Genomic DNA, 16285 nt, shown 5'->3' with positions numbered 1-16285 from the left:
GAAAAGCCAGTTTGGAAGCTGCATAATACATAAACTTGCTTTGGTTCTCTACTGTGCCTTTGGAGAGCAAAGACTCTCATCTTTATTGTTTATCCAGCACTTGGCATGGTACCCTTCACTGAATAATTGTTACAGTTCCCTGAATGGCAGACATAAAAGTTCTTCAGTGAAAATCTAACTATTCAGACAGGATCTCCTCTAATCATAGAGGATTCTTCCCTGAGCCTCCTCCAGGATGTGATCACCTTACAAGGGAATCTCTCTGTATATTATAATTATGAATGATTTCTTCTGCGTGTCTACTAAGCAAAGCAAATAAACTGATTAATGCAGTTTAACTAAGAAAGTAGGGACCCTGAGGACTCACCGTTATCTGTGTAGTTTACAACACTCAGTTCTTCAATTCTATCGGGAGAAATTATAACTGGGTGAAAGATGCCTTTAAATTTCATGTCAGGGCCTGAGGATTAGAAAAAAAAATAAGCAAACTAGGATGAAGGGGGGCCTAACTGCCTTTTAGTTTTTGAAATTGTGATTAAAACTGATGTCCTTAGAACATACAAAAATGACATATCTTTCTATAGCTCTGTTCATTGCTAAATCACACACACAGAAAAAGGACAGACAGAATTTCACTAAACTTGTGGAGCCGTCTGGACTTGTCAGCGTGAAAACTTGGCGGACACATCCAAGTCCTCTTGGGGCATATTCAGAATTCTCCTTGGGAAGAGTTCTGGGAGACTCCTCCAAGAAGCAGGTAGTCAAACTGAGTTTACAATGGACACAACAGAAAGAGTCTGTCACTGCAATTTAAGAAAACCTACTATATCCATTGAGACACCACTAAGAGAGGAAACAGAGTAATTGCAAACCCCAGCCCCAGATCAGACTGCACATGGAAAGACAGGACAGCTGTGCTGACTTCTTACAGAGCAGGACTCTGGGGTTCAGCTCCGTGTACTGCTCCAGTTAGAGCGACAGGAACTCACTTATGTAATGCAAGCTGTCAAAGTCTCTTGAGCAATCCTCAAGGGAAGTCAAGCACAGATGATTTAAAATGTTATTTCAGACTGCTTTTCCCGAGAACATGCATATATGAGGTTTTACTCCCTGAAGCCCTTTTCCTCAGTTTTCTTCTAGGAAGTCCCTGGTTTCTACGTACCCACAGAGGTGTTCCCCACGACAACAGGGGCCTGGGGATACTTGACTTTGGCTTCTAGAAGTTCCTTCAGGGTCACTGGGGAAATCCACGTCATTCTATCACTACCAAAAATCCTGGTCTTTTGTGTTTTTTTCTCAGCCATTGTCTATTGAAAAAGCAAGAAAGATTCAAGATCATCTCATGATAACATTTCCACCTGCTTCTGCTGTCTTTATAGGAACAAGGAAAGGAAAGAGAGATCTCTTTAAAAAATAAAATAACAGTGACCTAAAAGTAGTGTTTACTAGAAATCAGAGTATGGGACAAAAATGTGACAATATTGTACTCCTTCTGGAGACTATATCTCCTGTTGGTTCTTTTATATCTTAAAAGAATCTATTTCAAAGTTTAAAAATACTTTGCATGTTTCATTTCATCAAAACACTTGATGGAAGAACAAAACTCAGCAAAACTGGAAGAAGAAAACATGTCTAAACCTCCAGATGCTGTGATGTCATTTTAGGGCATTTTGTAATAGATACTATCTGCTGATTATTACAATCAAGTGTTCCTCCCTCGATCCCACACTCTTTAGACTGGACTGAGAATGGCAGAGGGATATTACCTGTTTGCCAATCAACTTTCAAGAGGATCCATAGCAAATATCCTTCTTCACATTTCACCATGAAGTCCTCTGGCATGAGTTCAACTTTGCCTTACTTACCATTAGCTCAGGAGGAAATATCAGCTCTTGAGTTGGATCCAATGGCAGAAACTCCTCTTCTGAGAAGAGTTTCAGGCTTGTCTTAAAAAGAGAAAGTACCAGAAGTTATTGTCATCAGGCAGCTCTCCCTATTTTAAATCCTTTGTGGAATGAGGTCAGATGAAGATAGACACAGAACAGACAGACAGAAAAGCCCACTGACCAACCATGGTACCCGGGCTCTAAGCCAAGGGCTCTCACACAGACCAGGTTGCTAGCGACTGAGTGCAGCTGCCGGTGGGCCCCCAGCCCTGCACCTGCTCCTTGGGGTCTGGGGGAAGCAGAGGAGGCCAGACACAACTGAGAACCAGAACCTTCCCCTGAACGTCCCGCCACCTCTCTTAGCACTCCCTGCCCTTCCCTTTTCCCTAACATCTCCACTGGAGAAAAGACTTGAAGCACACTTTTTTAAACTGAGAGACACTAAGAGATCAATGTGTTTTCCCTCCTACAGATAGTGGTAAGTGACTGAGAGTAACGTCTGGAGTGAGGGATGAAGTTGTTAAGATGGATGATGGAGTGTGAATTGGGGGAGAGGACGTGCTGACACACCCCAAAAGCTTGCACAGCCATTTTTCTTCCTAAAAGTAAGCTGGTCTCTACTGATGTCCTGGGAAAATCTTAAAAATGTACGTTTCACTGACCTCATTTCCTTCCTCACATTCTGGTAATCCATTTATTCCTTGATCCAAACAGCAAACCCCATTTTCTTTACTTTGACAGCAGCCAGAAGTCTAGTGGGTGAGAAAAACAAATAACCAAGAATTTATTGTTGATTCTACTAAATATTTTTTCAGCTTTATTGAGCTATAATTAACAAATAAAATTATATCTATTTAAAGTGTACAATGTGACTATTTGACATTACATTATAAGTATACTTTGTTAAATGAGAATCACAACCAGGTTAATTAACACATCCATCACCTCACATAGCTAAAATTTGTGTGTGTGTGTATCTGTCTATTTTCTTCACAACTTTCAGGTACACAACACAGTATTTTTACTATAGCCACCATGCTGTAAAGATCTTATAACAAAACCTGGCACGTAACAACCATGGTTGATTTAATATTTTATTAACAACAAATAATTTATTATTAACAACTTATCAATAACTTGGTATTCATAATCTATTTGTTGGTAAAATATTTTATCAATAATAACAAGTATTATTACTATCATTCTGTTCTTATGATGCACTATTTCATCATTTAAATTCCAAAAGCTAATCTTATGTGCCTCATCTCAATGTTGTTTATTCATCTGTTCATTCAACAAGCGTTGAAGTGCCTACTCAACTGACACATTGGGGAAGCACCAAGCAGACCACCTCCTGGTGAAAAGACGAAAGAGTAAATGGGCAATTACACCACCATATGACAAGGCTGCTGTAGGGTGTGCTCAGAGGGCTACAGGAGCACCAGGATGGGGCACCTGACCCAGACAAACAGGTCAGGAGAGACCCCTCAGAACAAGGAACAGTGACCAATGACCAGTGACCAATGGCCAATGTCTAAGTGCTCAGGTGCTTATCGTGTGGTTACCAGGGCAAGTTCAATGAACCAGGGTAGGCGCCCTGCCCAACATCAAGTAACAAACAGCAGTTACAGACCTTGAGATAAGAAGTCCTCCTGCATTAGTAACAATGGGCTATTCTTCCAATCACATCTGCTGCTGCTGCTGCTGCTACTAAGTCATTTCTGTCGTGTCCGACTCTGTGCGACCCCATAGACGGCAGCCCACCAGGCTCCCCCGTCCCTGGGATTCTCCAGGCAAGAACACTGGAGTGGGTTGCCATTTCCTTCTCCAATCACATCTGCTACCCCCTACCATTTTTTTTAACCAGGGAAAAAATATACTCAATAATGAGTTCCTTTCTACTCACTTTACAGAAAGTCTTGCATGCATTGATTATGGGCCTGTATCCAGTGCAACGACACAGGTTACCTGAAGGGGAAAAACCCAGCAATGTTAATCAAGGAATCTGGAGACAGGCACAGTTGGCCAAGAGATTGATGGAAATAAGGACCCCACCCAAGAAAGAAGTGCTGTTTGACATTTTGGTCCACCAAATTCACAAAGTCAAATTTTTTATTTTTGTCAACAACTTGGGATATTTGGCTGATAGTCCTGTGGCAGGGTCTAACAATTCAAATATTTGTATTTTCTCTCTGCAGTTATTATATGCTCTGGTTGTGATAGCTGTTCAAAGAACACAATGATTTCAAGCCAAAAACTCTTGGTCTACAGCAATATTTGGGAGTTAATTTTCACATCCCAAATGGTCATCAACAGATAATTAGATTAAGAAGATGTGGTGTTAAAAAGAAGATGTGGTGTGTGTGTGTGTGTGTGTTGGAATATTACTGAGTCATAAAAAGAATGAAACACTGCCATTTGTAGCAATGTGGATGGACCCAGAGAATAATATGCTTAGTGAAATAAATCAAAGACAAATACTATACAATATAACTTATATGTGGAATAATAGAAAATAATACAAAGGAATGTATCTACAAAGCAGAGACAGACTCATGGACATAGAAAACAAACGTGATTACAATAGGGAGAGGGAAGTGGGAGGGATAAATGACAAGTATGGGATTAACAAAGACAAACAATAATATATAAAATACAGAAGCAATAAAGACTTACAGTATAACATAAGGAATTTTATCCATTTTCTTATAATAACCTATGAGAGAATATAGTCTGCAAAAATACTCAATCACTATGCTGTACACCCGAAACTAACACAATATTGTAAATCGACTGTATTTCAATATCAGTAAAAGACAATGTAAAAAAACTAAATTTTGATATTAAAAAAGAGAGAGAGAGCTAAGCTTCAGTTGCTAGACAGGTCAAAGGTATTGTATAGAAGCAAAGGCAATTTTTAAGCTTTAGAAGCAACGGGTACACAATTTATTTACAATAAAACATTAGGCCAGCATTTCTCTACTGTGGTCCATTTCCCATGTTCTCCTCCAACCCCTAAATCTGGCATCCATTCAAAAAACAAAGCCACTGAAGCAACCTCTCTGGGACTGGATGCCAGGAATCTTCATTCTTAACAAATTTCCGTGTAAGTCTCAAGCATCCTAAAACTTGAGAACCTCTTGTCACTTGTTTACACCATAAATGGCCATGAGATCAAATGCATAATAAGACCTAATAAGGCCAAAGACCAAAGGACAAATAAGTCCAGTTTGTGTCTTATGCACCATCTCCCCCTTTTACTTCTGTTTAGTCCTGTCTTCCTGGAACACTTCGGCAGAGGAATTGAGCACATGAGCTTTAGGCCCCTGTAATACAGCAAAGAAATAAAGTCCCTGGGAGACGGGAGACAAAGAGCCATGGAGGATATCACCTGAAATAGCATTTGGAAGGCTCTTCGTCTTTATAATTGTTCAGTCAGTTCAGTTGTTCAGTCGGGTCTGACTCTTTAAGACCCCATGGACTGCAGTACACCAGGCTTCCCTGAATTGTTCAGAAGCTTGATAAAGAAGACTCCTCCAAGACCCAGCACCAGCTCCACACACACACACTGAGTTCCTGAATTTGATAAACTAGCTCCAGATAAAGGCAGTTCTTTGAAATAAGTATCACCAGAAGATGACAGTCTCTTTGATTTCATGTTGCATTCATTAGAAGCCCTCTGATAATACTGTCCTGAGAGTACCCACCCCAGTAGGAGAGAACTGGAGATAACTGAATTCCTTGGAGGGTAAATGAATAAACTGGTGTTGTAATTATTATAAAATAAGCAAACAATAAACAAGGAGGAGATCCTTAGAGATTAAGAGACTTGAGAAATGTGTCAGCCAAGTGCAGTATGTGGGTCTTGTCTGAAACCTGATTGGAACAAACAAACTCCTCCACTTATAGGTGGTATAATTTTTAGTAAATTATTCTCTAAACCTCAGTTTCTCCATCTATGAAATGGGAGATAATAATAGTGCCTACCTTATAAAGTTATGATAAAGAGTAAATGAAGTTCTGTTTATACAGCATTTAATGCAGTGTGTGGCACTTGGTAAGTGTTTAATAGCTATTATCAGCATCATCATTTAGAAACTAGAAATTAAAGCACACACACATATAACCTACCACCAAGAGCATCATTTAGCTGACTCAGGGTGGGCTCCGGATGGTTCCTCAGCAGCGTGTACATGGACATCACCATCCCGGGGGTGCAGAAGCCACACTGTGTGCCATGACACTTGGCAATCCTCTCCTGCAAGCACAGAAACATTAAAATGTAGAATCCTGGGCCCGACCCCGGACCTACTGAATCAGAACCTGCATTCAAACAAGATCCCTGGGTGGTTCACAGGCACATTAAAGTTGGAGAAGAGGCCCCAGAAAACCCTCGTCAGCCTTGGTATGTCTCCCTTTCTTGGACTGGGGTAGCCATGATGACTGATCCTCACCAGCTTTTGAAGCTTCATTTAAAAGTTCTCAGCCTTCAGAATTGCAGAGGAAAGCTTTAAAATCTCCAAGGTCCAAGCAGCACCCCAAACTATCTGACAGAATCTCTGGGGGTGGGTCAATGACACATATTTTTAAAAGATTCCTGAGTATTTCAACCTGTAGTCCAGAAGGGGAATTTCTGAGACCAAGGAAGTCCTTCAGATAAATGAACTCAATTATCTTCAAGTTGAAAAAACTTCAAGCATTTCCTGAGTGCCTTTATCTGCCCAGTAAAGCCCTAACTGGAGAAGGAATGGCAACCCACTCCAGTACTCTTGCCGGGATAATCCCATGGAGAGAGAAGCCTGGCAGGCTACAGTCCATGGGGTTGCAAAGAGTCAGACACGACCGAGCGACTGAGCATACAGCCCTAATTATTTAGCATGCAGGAATTTGTTTACAAAGTGCCATCATTAATCCAAACAACAATCAAGAAGGAAAGAATGCCTTGATTTTTCTTCCAAATCTCCCTGCCTCCCACCCCAGCCTGTTCTCTTTCGAGTCTAACTTCAATGGTTCAAGCCCGTTTTGGAAGCCTTTGTTTGGCAGGTACTAAGTGACAGAGTGTTTTCATGCCTCCGAACAGCCAAGTCTCACAAGCATATTCAGGCAGAATCTGCCTGGTAACAGAATCCCTCTAGGTAACAAGGTTTCATGGAAAAGAAACCGAAGCCAAGTAAACTGAAGCCAAGATTGCCTGAAGAATATGAAGCTTGTCCATCTTCTGCGCTGTGACTATCTTTCCCCTCTCCTCTCCTCTTAAGTGGTACTCATATAGACAAAGAGAAGTAGCAACAGCATCTTTCTCGGCAGCATATAAATAATGGAAAGAGTCAGGCATCTGAGGTGTCCTTTCACTTCAGGCAAAGTTCTAACAAGGAGCCTTCTTAGGAGAAAAGCCTTACAATTCATCGACAGCTACCATTACATAGCTTCCAAATAAACTAAATTCAACAAATCTTTTTGGTAGCTGAGATTTTCATTCAATTTTAAAATCATGTTACACTTCCCTTTATAGAAAAAAAATAACAAGATTTTATCCCCCAATGCATAGATGGCTCTCTTTTCTATATAAGTTTGGAAGATATAAAATGGATAGGTCTCATTTAATTAGAATATAGAAAACAATCCAGTGATGTCAAGTGTTTTTTTTTTTTTTGGTCTTTTTAGGAAAGAGTTCTCTAGTCTTAAAAAGTATTTTTCTAACAAGTCAGTCACATGTCCCAAGTTCCACTCCTGCCCCCACTTTGTGTCATCTGTGGACTATGCCCAGGCAGCAGGGCCCACTGCTCTACTGTGTTAATTTCAGGAACTCATCGTGTGACTAATGATTTTCGAAGCCCAGAAACCCTACGAAGAAGAGCCCTTCTCTCACCTGAACAGGATGAATCCTGGTCTTGGTGCTTCCTATGCCTTCTACTGTGGTGACAGCAGCCCCATACAGAGAACAGACGGGCGTCAGACAGGCGTTGGCTGCATAATGTCTTCACATGAAAAAGAGAAGCACAAACTGCATTGTATCTAGTGGGAAAGCAGCACCTCCAATATGGCAGGTTTTATAAGATATTCCAAGTTTTGCATAGACATTTTGCCCTTAGCTCATGGCCATTTTGTAGAAGAAGACTCTGAGGGTCAGAGTAAGTTGCTCAGGATCACAGCTGGAGTGTCACATGGGATTCAAATTAGGCCTCCAATTCTAACTCCAGAATAGTTTCCACTAACGGGTTTTTTTTTTTGTTTGTTTGTTTGTTTATTTGTTTCTGTTGACAGAGGGGCTGACATTCGTTTCTCTAGTCACATGTGACAATCACCTGGAGCATATTCTGTCTTCCAAGCAGATGCCAGGCCAGGGGTTGCTTGGGCAATAAAGTTAATCTGATATTTTGCCTCAGAAGAAGAAACAGAGAGTGGAACCAGAACTCCTCGGTCCCACAAATGTACTGCTAGAAAATATCTAAGTCAAAAGGACTCCTAAAATGTTCTAATTTTACCAAACAAAATTACAGATGGCCAACAAATATGTGAAACAAAGGTTCAACCTCAATAACAATCAAGAGAGTTTCAAATTAAGCAATGAGAAACCATTTTTATCAAAGAAAATGACCAAGATTTCTAAAAATTGTAATGCGCTAAGAATGCTAAGCTTTGGGAAAATGGAATTCATAGACTGCTGAAAAGGATGTAAATTGATAGAACTGTTCTGAGAAGAATCTTGCTGGAAGCCATAAAAATTTAAAGATGCACTCATCCTTTTACCCTTCGATTCCACCTCTATGGATCTATCATCAAGAAATCATCACAAACATAAATATAAATATATATAGGCATATGAGTGCTCACTGATCCACTCCTTTATAATAGTGAAAACCAGACAATAATCTAAGTCAGCACCTTTTGGTGTTGGTGATATATATGAGAGCACATATACAGCCATTAAAATTATATTTATTATTTTGAAAAGATATTCATAAGAAGTGTAGCAACGGAAGTTTCTAAACTGTACATGCAGTATGCTTCCATAAATATATACACAAAAGAAAGACTGGAAGGATATTAGTAGTGGCAGTGTTAGTCACTCAGTCATGTCCGACTCTGTGCGACCCCGCGGACTGTAGCCCACCAGGCTCCTCTGTCCACGGGATTCTCCAGGCAAGAATACTGGAGTGTATTCCCATTCCCTTCTCCAGAGGATCTTCCTGACCCAGGGATCAAAACTAGGTCTCCTGCACTGCAGGCAGATTCTTTACCGAAGTTTGAGCTACAGGGAAGACTTTAGAAGGCTATTATTCACTTATAAATAAATGCAAACATTGAGTGCCTACTGTATGCTAGGCAGAGTGACCAGGCAGTGGGATTGATTCATGGACAAGACAGATTAAAATCCCTGCCAAATAGAGTATATCTTCTCACTGAGGGACGATGGACAATACATATGTACTTGGACAATACATACCCACAGCACACACATGATGAGAAGTACCATGAATACATTAAGAAGGGAGCAGGGAGCTGCAGAGGTGAGATGGGGCATGGGTATGGGGGAGGTGATCAGGGAGGGCTGAGAAAGCAACATTTTTGCTGGAACCTGAATGGTTTGATGCCCATCATTGCATTCCCAGTGTTTACCACAGTTCCTGTCACGGCAGGTGCTCAACGCATATTTACCAAAGGAAGGAAAACAACAAAGCTGAAAGCTACAAAAATTCAACCATATGTGGACTATGCAGCAAGGTACCTTATCTTCTTGGTAGTGGGGTTATATCGTGATATCATCACTGTGCAGGCACCACAGCCTCCCCCTCCACAGCCATATTTAGTTCCTGTGAGTCGGACTGGAAAAGCATAGTTAAAGATAACGTGTCTTCCATAATTTTCTTCGTAAAATAGCTCTGACCTTAAGAGACAACATCAAACACTCTTAAATGTACACTTAAGTTCGATACTTAGTAATCAAATGATGTAAGTATATCTTAGCTGCTATTATTTATAATCTTATAAATTCTTGATTTTCATTTGTGTGTATGTGATTTTTTTTTTTTTGTTTGTTTGTTTTCTGCTGACTACAGGGCACATGGATCTCAGTTCCCCAACCAGGGACTGAACCTGTGCCCTCGGCAGTGGAAGTGTGGAGTCGTAACCACTGGACTGGCAGGAGAGTCCCCCACTTGTGTGTTATGTCTAGTCTCCTCCTCTTTAAAACACCTGGACCTCAGGTTGCTAAAAAGAGGGCCAAACTTAAAAGAAGGAAGAGTCTAGACGTAGCAATGGCCTTGAGGATTTGTAGGTATGAGTACCTCGCATATCTGTTCTTTCCTTATGTGTGTCTTTGATGACATACAAAGTAAAATGTCAGAGTGTAATTAATTCTTAGAATATTTGTGTCATGTCATCCACATTTGCTATATTTCTCTTTTCTCAGTGGCAGAAACTGCTAGTTGTTTCCCCATATCTTTTCTCTTATTCTTTCTTGGTAATAGAAATGCTAAATTTTGAGCTATACATGTGGTTGCTTGGAATAAAAAAGGTACATTTTCCCATCCTCTTCTGATGCTTGGTGGGGTCATTAACAATGTTGACCACAAAGATAGAGGCATAAATGCTCTGTATAACTTCCAGGAAGGAAACGCCCTCAAAGGGAGAGGGTTGCCCCTCCCTCATCCCTTACTTCTTCCTTTGTGCTGGAATTCAGATATGACGGCTGGACCTCAGTTAGTCATCTATGACTATGAGGAGAAAGCTTCACGCTGAGGAGGGTGAAGTAGCAAGACAGAAAGACCTTAGCCCCAGATAATGCTGTGACATTGTTTTGTTAGCCTGGATTGACCTACCTTCAGGATTCCTTTGTGTAAGTATCCCAGCCCTGAGAATGTGCCTCATCATAGAGACTTCCTCCAACATAGAGGAAAACTGACCAAGAGACCCAGCTGCTGCACTTTGATATCTATCACCCCACTTTTCATCAAGGTCATGACTCCCATGGGCTGCTTCCCAAGAGTGGCTCTGAGCTATGGAGATGCGTGGGAGTCCTTGTCAACCACCCTCAGTGGCTTTGATGAATCGGCCTTGGATTGCATGCAGTCTGAGACTCCCCCACTCAGCCTTCTCTCTCTTTGTTCCAGGTCTAAATCTTCTCTAACTGCCCCTCTATTTCACTCAGGCATTTTCCCTAATAAAACTCTTGCATATATAATCTAATTTTTTGGTGTCTGCTTCCCAGAGAACCTGAAATAACATAATGAGAAAGAAATAAACTTCTACCTTATTTACTGCTATTGGGATTTTCTGTCACTCACAAATGAAACAAATCTTAAACATTACCCTGGTACCATGGATAACCGGGAAATTAGTATTCATTACTTTTATGCCCAAAAACCTTGAATGACTTCCAGGAAATTGTTACTATGTTTTTGTTTGAGTTTTGTGCTGTTTGGGGACTTTCACTTTCTCTGGGGAAAAATGTACAAATTCCCATTGTCTCACAAGTTTGCATACAATGTAGTAGGGGCCACAGACTGCTGGAAGCCCACTGGACTTCATGAACAGCAGAATAAAGAATCCATTCCTTAGATTATTTACTTAGGAAGTTTTTTCAAGGTAACATTTTCAGGTTTAATTTCTCCATTGTTCTTTCACTTCCATTTTAGGAGATTTCTGTGCTCTCTTTTTCTAATGGGCATGATGATTAGTCCTTGAAGTTAGAAGAGCAATATTGTGACTCTTAATTCTAATGGATGCTAAATTAAGCTATGTCAGCATCTGTTGCTTTAATTCCTATTGCTATTCTCCATTTCACCCAATACATTTAATGCCAAAACAGAGATCAGAAAGAACTTGATTCTCTGATAAGTGCAACCGTTCGGTGTCTACAAAACTCAGGTGTAGGACTTTCTCAAAGTAGGGGATATGACTCAGTGTGGCTCTAAAAAGATACTTAAAATATCACTTGATGAAGATATCGGTGTTATACACAGATACACATACACACACATACACAACTCAAAGCAAAGGATACGCTTCTTCCTCAGATATGGCAATAGCATTGTTTCAGGATCAACATTTTTTTCTGTCACCTGTACCCAAAGCAAATAAGAGATTAACACACAAAGTTAGGAGAGTTCGAATATTTACATGGGTGGCTCATGCTAATTTCATGAAGATTCATATTAACTAACTCTTATGTTCTCAACTTGACATAATGTTTGTGGAACACCTGTGATACACAAGTCATCTCTCTTAAGTGTATGGTATAAATCTTGAGCCCCACCACTACATTGCTACTGTCTGTGGTCCTGAACTATCACTGTTCTCTAAGGCAGTGGTTGTTTCTAGTAACAAACACTAGTGACTTCTCTCCAACTTCTACAAAGTCTGAAGCAAGTGAGGGAAAAGATAACAGCAGAACTGAAAATAGCAGACAGAGAGGTAGGGGAGGTCTTCTGGACCTCTGAGAAGTTGATACAGGTTTTTTCTTTTTTAAAGACTTGTTTGTTTATCATATTCAAAGAATTACAGTTTCCAGAAAGAGATCATAACCATCCATTCCTCCCAAATCTAAGAGACAAAAGAGAAGATAAAATGCATATGCCAATTGATACAAATATGTGCAAGCAAAGACACACTTGAGGAGCAAGTTTGTGTGGGCAGTCTAGCGGCATGGCAGTTAAAACAGCAGCATCTAATGGATGGCATGATTGAAATGTCATGAGTGGTTACGTTTTCCAAAGTGATCGTGTTTTCCCTTTCTTAATTGTAAGCTTGGATTTCTTTTAAATTCATAAACAGAAGCATGGTTTTCTTCACAATTTCAGAACTAGAGTTCATCCTTTACCCATGTTATACCAATTTTCCCTACTGGAAAGTAGGTGAAGAGGGTACATATGCTTATTCTATAGATGCATCCTAACCCTCAATTCTAAGTGGCCATAGGCTGGGCAAAGTGAAGTGAAGTGAAGTGAAGCTCGCTCAGTCGTGTCTGACTCTTTGCGACCCCATGGACAGTAGCCTACCATGCTCCTCCATCCGTGGGATTCTCCAGGCATAAATACTGGAGTGGGTTGCCATTTCCTTCTCCAGGAGATCTTCCCAACCCAGGGATCACACCCGGGTCTCCCGCATTGCAGGCAGGCGCTTTACCATCTGAGCCACCGGAGAAGCTCACTGGGCAAGGTAAGGCAGGTGCCAATTACCAAGGTTGGATCTGTACCCTAGAAGAAACTGCAATATAATATGGATGAAATGATTTGTGTGTGTGTGTGTGTGTGTGTGTGTGTGTACACATACTGCAATACAAGAAAACTGTGAAGTGCCCTCAGGTATCCCCAACTTAATTGGCCCTCAGATGGAATTCTATATTTTATATCCCAAACTTACTTCTTCCCTACCTTTCCTGAACTTGTTTAATAGACTCACCATCTCCTAGGTCAGCCAAGCTTAAAAAGCCTGTGCTGTTTTCTATGTTTCCCTTCCTTCAATCCACCACAATCAGCATCACCAAGTCCTGGCCATTTACACTTCCAGAACAATTCTCTAAATACCCTTCACTTCTCCTGTCACTCCCTGAAATCCACTCTTATTACCTCCAGCCTGAACAATGATAACAGCTGCCTAACAGGTCTCCTGTCCGCATTCTTGGCACCCAAGATGCCACCCTCTATACCACTACCAGAGTGACTTCTCTAAAATCCAAATCTGTTCATCTCCTGTGTCTGCCTAAATCCAATATTGACTCCTGGCCACCACGCTGCTGTGCTGGGAATTCCTGAATCATTCAGGGTGCTTGCTAAATTGAAACCTTTATCAGATCAGGATTTCTAGGAGAGAGAACCAGAAGACGTGCATATTTAAGAAATACATTGAGTAGGTGAATTTCTACCAGCTTCTGGAATAGGAGACGAAATTCAAACTCTTTCCCATAGCTATAAGACTTCTTTGATAAACTTTCCATCATCTGCCACTCAACCCATGAACTCTGGTCACATGAACTGTAACCAGAAGTGGCTGGTCCTAGTAGCACAGGGACTTTTATCTTTTGCTTATCGGATTCCCACTGCCCTGAAAGTCCTTCCTCTCTTCTCTACTTGTAAGAATCTTGGATGCCGTTTGAAGCCCTGCTCAGATGTTCTCTCAGATGGCTGTGCAACCATCTAATATTTGCCTTCCACTCTCTGCTCCAAGCAACCATCCTCCTCTGTGCTCCCATGGTCAGTGTCCACACATCTTTCACAGAACCTGTTACCCTACATCACAATTATTTGTGTATGCATCAGCCTCTCTTGATCCTGAGAGAAATCACCATCCACTATTCTTCATGTCTAACGCTGAACTAGGTGCTGGGGGCATATGATAAGGATGTAACACATGTTAATTAATTTAAATGAATAACTTGATATGTATAATTTGCTATGAGGACATTAAGGAGGGAGGGATGATATCTCGCAGGCTGGGACATAATAACATGGAGAAGAGCCAATAATGGTGGCAGAAACTTTTAGTTGTCTCTCCTAGCAGGCTTTCTTTCTTCCTCATGCCTGGAATAAAGATGAAATGGATAGAATGCCAGCAGCTACTTTAGACCCTAAGGCAACATATTAATGGCAACAGGGAAAAAAGAAGAAACTTGGATCTCAGATGGCACTGTGAAGCTTCTGAACCAGCCCAGAATGCAATGTCTCTCTCCAGATATCCTTTATGTAAAAGTAAAAATGATTGGTACTTTATCTGAACTACTTAGTTTTGAGTTTGAGTTATTTTCAGCTGAAACTAATCTTAATTCACACATATGATGGTGAATCCACAGAGGCCCAATTTTAAGGGAGAGATAGGATCTGTGTAACAAGGAAGAGCATTTTAGGCTTGAGAGATATTTGTGTTTTCATGAGGAATTAACGGAAAAGCAGCTTCTGCTTGTTTGGGTTATTTGTTCCAAGAGATGTCTCAAGAGATTGGAGTCTGGCTCAAAGGACTACGGATTTGAAATGTGTTTATTTTTCTTGATTTGGTGATTGGTACATTTGGAGGAGGCAAGTGGGGCAGGGATCTGGCATGCACCCTGTCTTGGAAGGTCTTGGAGTGAAACAGGGAGGTCAGGATTCTGATGGTGGCTGGGGAGTGGGAGGCAATGAGGAAAGGAGTTTTCCTTACTGACTCTGGTTGGGAGAGCTGATACCAGCTCTCAAGTCAGGGTCATTGCAGGTTCTCGTCTCAGCAAAACCTTGCATGTTACGAGGTGAGCATGTGTCCCTGTGTATCTCCACTGGCCCTTTGGGAGATGTCAAGTTCACATTACACAAAGTTGAGAAATGGCCTTCCTCTGTGCAGGGCTCATGACTTGTGAAGGGGGCGCCTTGCCAGACACAAGACAGAGGCAGAAAGAGGAAGGAAAAAGGAGATCAGGAGGACAGAGAAAAGGGGGAAAAGAACAGAACATAAAAGCCAAGAGGAGGAAAATGGGCAGAAACGGTGTATGTTGTGGGCTAGCTTAGCCTTGGAATTGGGGAAGAGGTGGGAGGGGACGACCAGTGAGGACATTTGCTCGAGGCCACAAAACTGCTGAGTGTCAGAGCAGAGAGTACAGGATTCAAATCCATGCTCGTAGCAAAAGAGAGGAGTCATGAGATACTGCTGGAGAGATAGGCAGGGAACAACAGGTCACCAAGGGCAGGCTTGCCACCCTAGGGATCTGGAGCCGTGGTGGCAGCCATGGCAGAGTTTCAGGCAAGGATGTAACATGATCATAGTGTGCGTATGTGTCTGTGTATCCAAACTCTTACATATAACTTTTGACTTTGGCTTTAGTCTGCAGAATGGTTTGGAAGGGAAGCAAAACGAATGCAGGGCAAAGCTAAGGAGACTACTGCAATAGTCAGCTTGAAAATGACGGTGACTTGGAACAACATAGTTGCCATGGGAGTGAAGAGAGTGAGGGGAAGATGTAAGGTATTTCTCCCAGGTGGGCTTGACGGACTCTTGCACGGAGGGAACAGAGAGTCTTGCGTCACCCCCACCCCCTACCCCGACCCCATCCCTGCCTCTGGCTTAGCATCTTGTGGATGGCTGCGATGAAGAGATCTGTTTGGGAACCATTAAGTTGGAGGTGATTGTGTGACTTGCAAATGGCAGGGACAGGCAAGTTGGGTTTTCAGAGCTGGACCCTGAGTGAGAGAAACCACAGGAGCGAAGGCGCCAGCAAGGGAGAGGGCGTGAGAGACGAGACTCCCTGGGGAACCCCAGTGTCTACAGATGGGCTGGAGGAGGGGTTGGTGGAGGTACAACAGGAGAAGAGGAGAAAGAAGAAAGAGAAAACTCGGGGAAGACTGAGAAGCTGTGAGTCATAAGAATGCGCCCTCATATGATCTGTGTCATGATATTATCCAGGACGAGCCTTTAAATGTGTCAGTTTAGGTTAC

At 41.6% G+C, this 16285-nt stretch overlaps 1 protein-coding gene across 3 annotated transcripts in view; it reads right to left on the bottom strand.

Moving 5' to 3' along the window:
- The window catches only part of LOC129646617 (aldehyde oxidase 1-like), a 69949-nt gene that overhangs the window by 52610 nt on the left and 1054 nt on the right, over nucleotides 1–16285 (bottom strand). Inside the window, exons 2-10 of one of the 3 annotated variants that reach the window (XM_055573055.1) lie at nucleotides 11893–11950; nucleotides 9616–9712; nucleotides 7756–7864; nucleotides 6018–6144; nucleotides 3793–3854; nucleotides 2549–2638; nucleotides 1866–1946; nucleotides 1163–1307; nucleotides 368–460 (exon numbers count right to left, since the gene is read on the bottom strand). In XM_055573055.1, coding sequence (XP_055429030.1) covers nucleotides 368–460; nucleotides 1163–1307; nucleotides 1866–1946; nucleotides 2549–2638; nucleotides 3793–3854; nucleotides 6018–6144; nucleotides 7756–7864; nucleotides 9616–9712; nucleotides 11893–11920 — 832 coding nt within the window. In that variant the 5' untranslated portion in view covers nucleotides 11921–11950. Of the gene's footprint in view, nucleotides 1–367; nucleotides 461–1162; nucleotides 1308–1766; nucleotides 1947–2548; nucleotides 2639–3792; nucleotides 3855–6017; nucleotides 6145–7755; nucleotides 7865–9615; nucleotides 9713–11892; nucleotides 11951–16285 lie in introns of those variants that run through there. The other 2 variants (XM_055573056.1, XM_055573057.1) reach the window with 2 other exon arrangements.

This window comes from Bubalus kerabau, chromosome 3 (genome assembly GCF_029407905.1).
Source record: "Bubalus kerabau isolate K-KA32 ecotype Philippines breed swamp buffalo chromosome 3, PCC_UOA_SB_1v2, whole genome shotgun sequence".
NCBI classification, from domain to species: Eukaryota; Metazoa; Chordata; class Mammalia; order Artiodactyla; family Bovidae; genus Bubalus; species Bubalus kerabau.
This window is presented reverse-complemented; position numbering and strand designations above follow the sequence as displayed.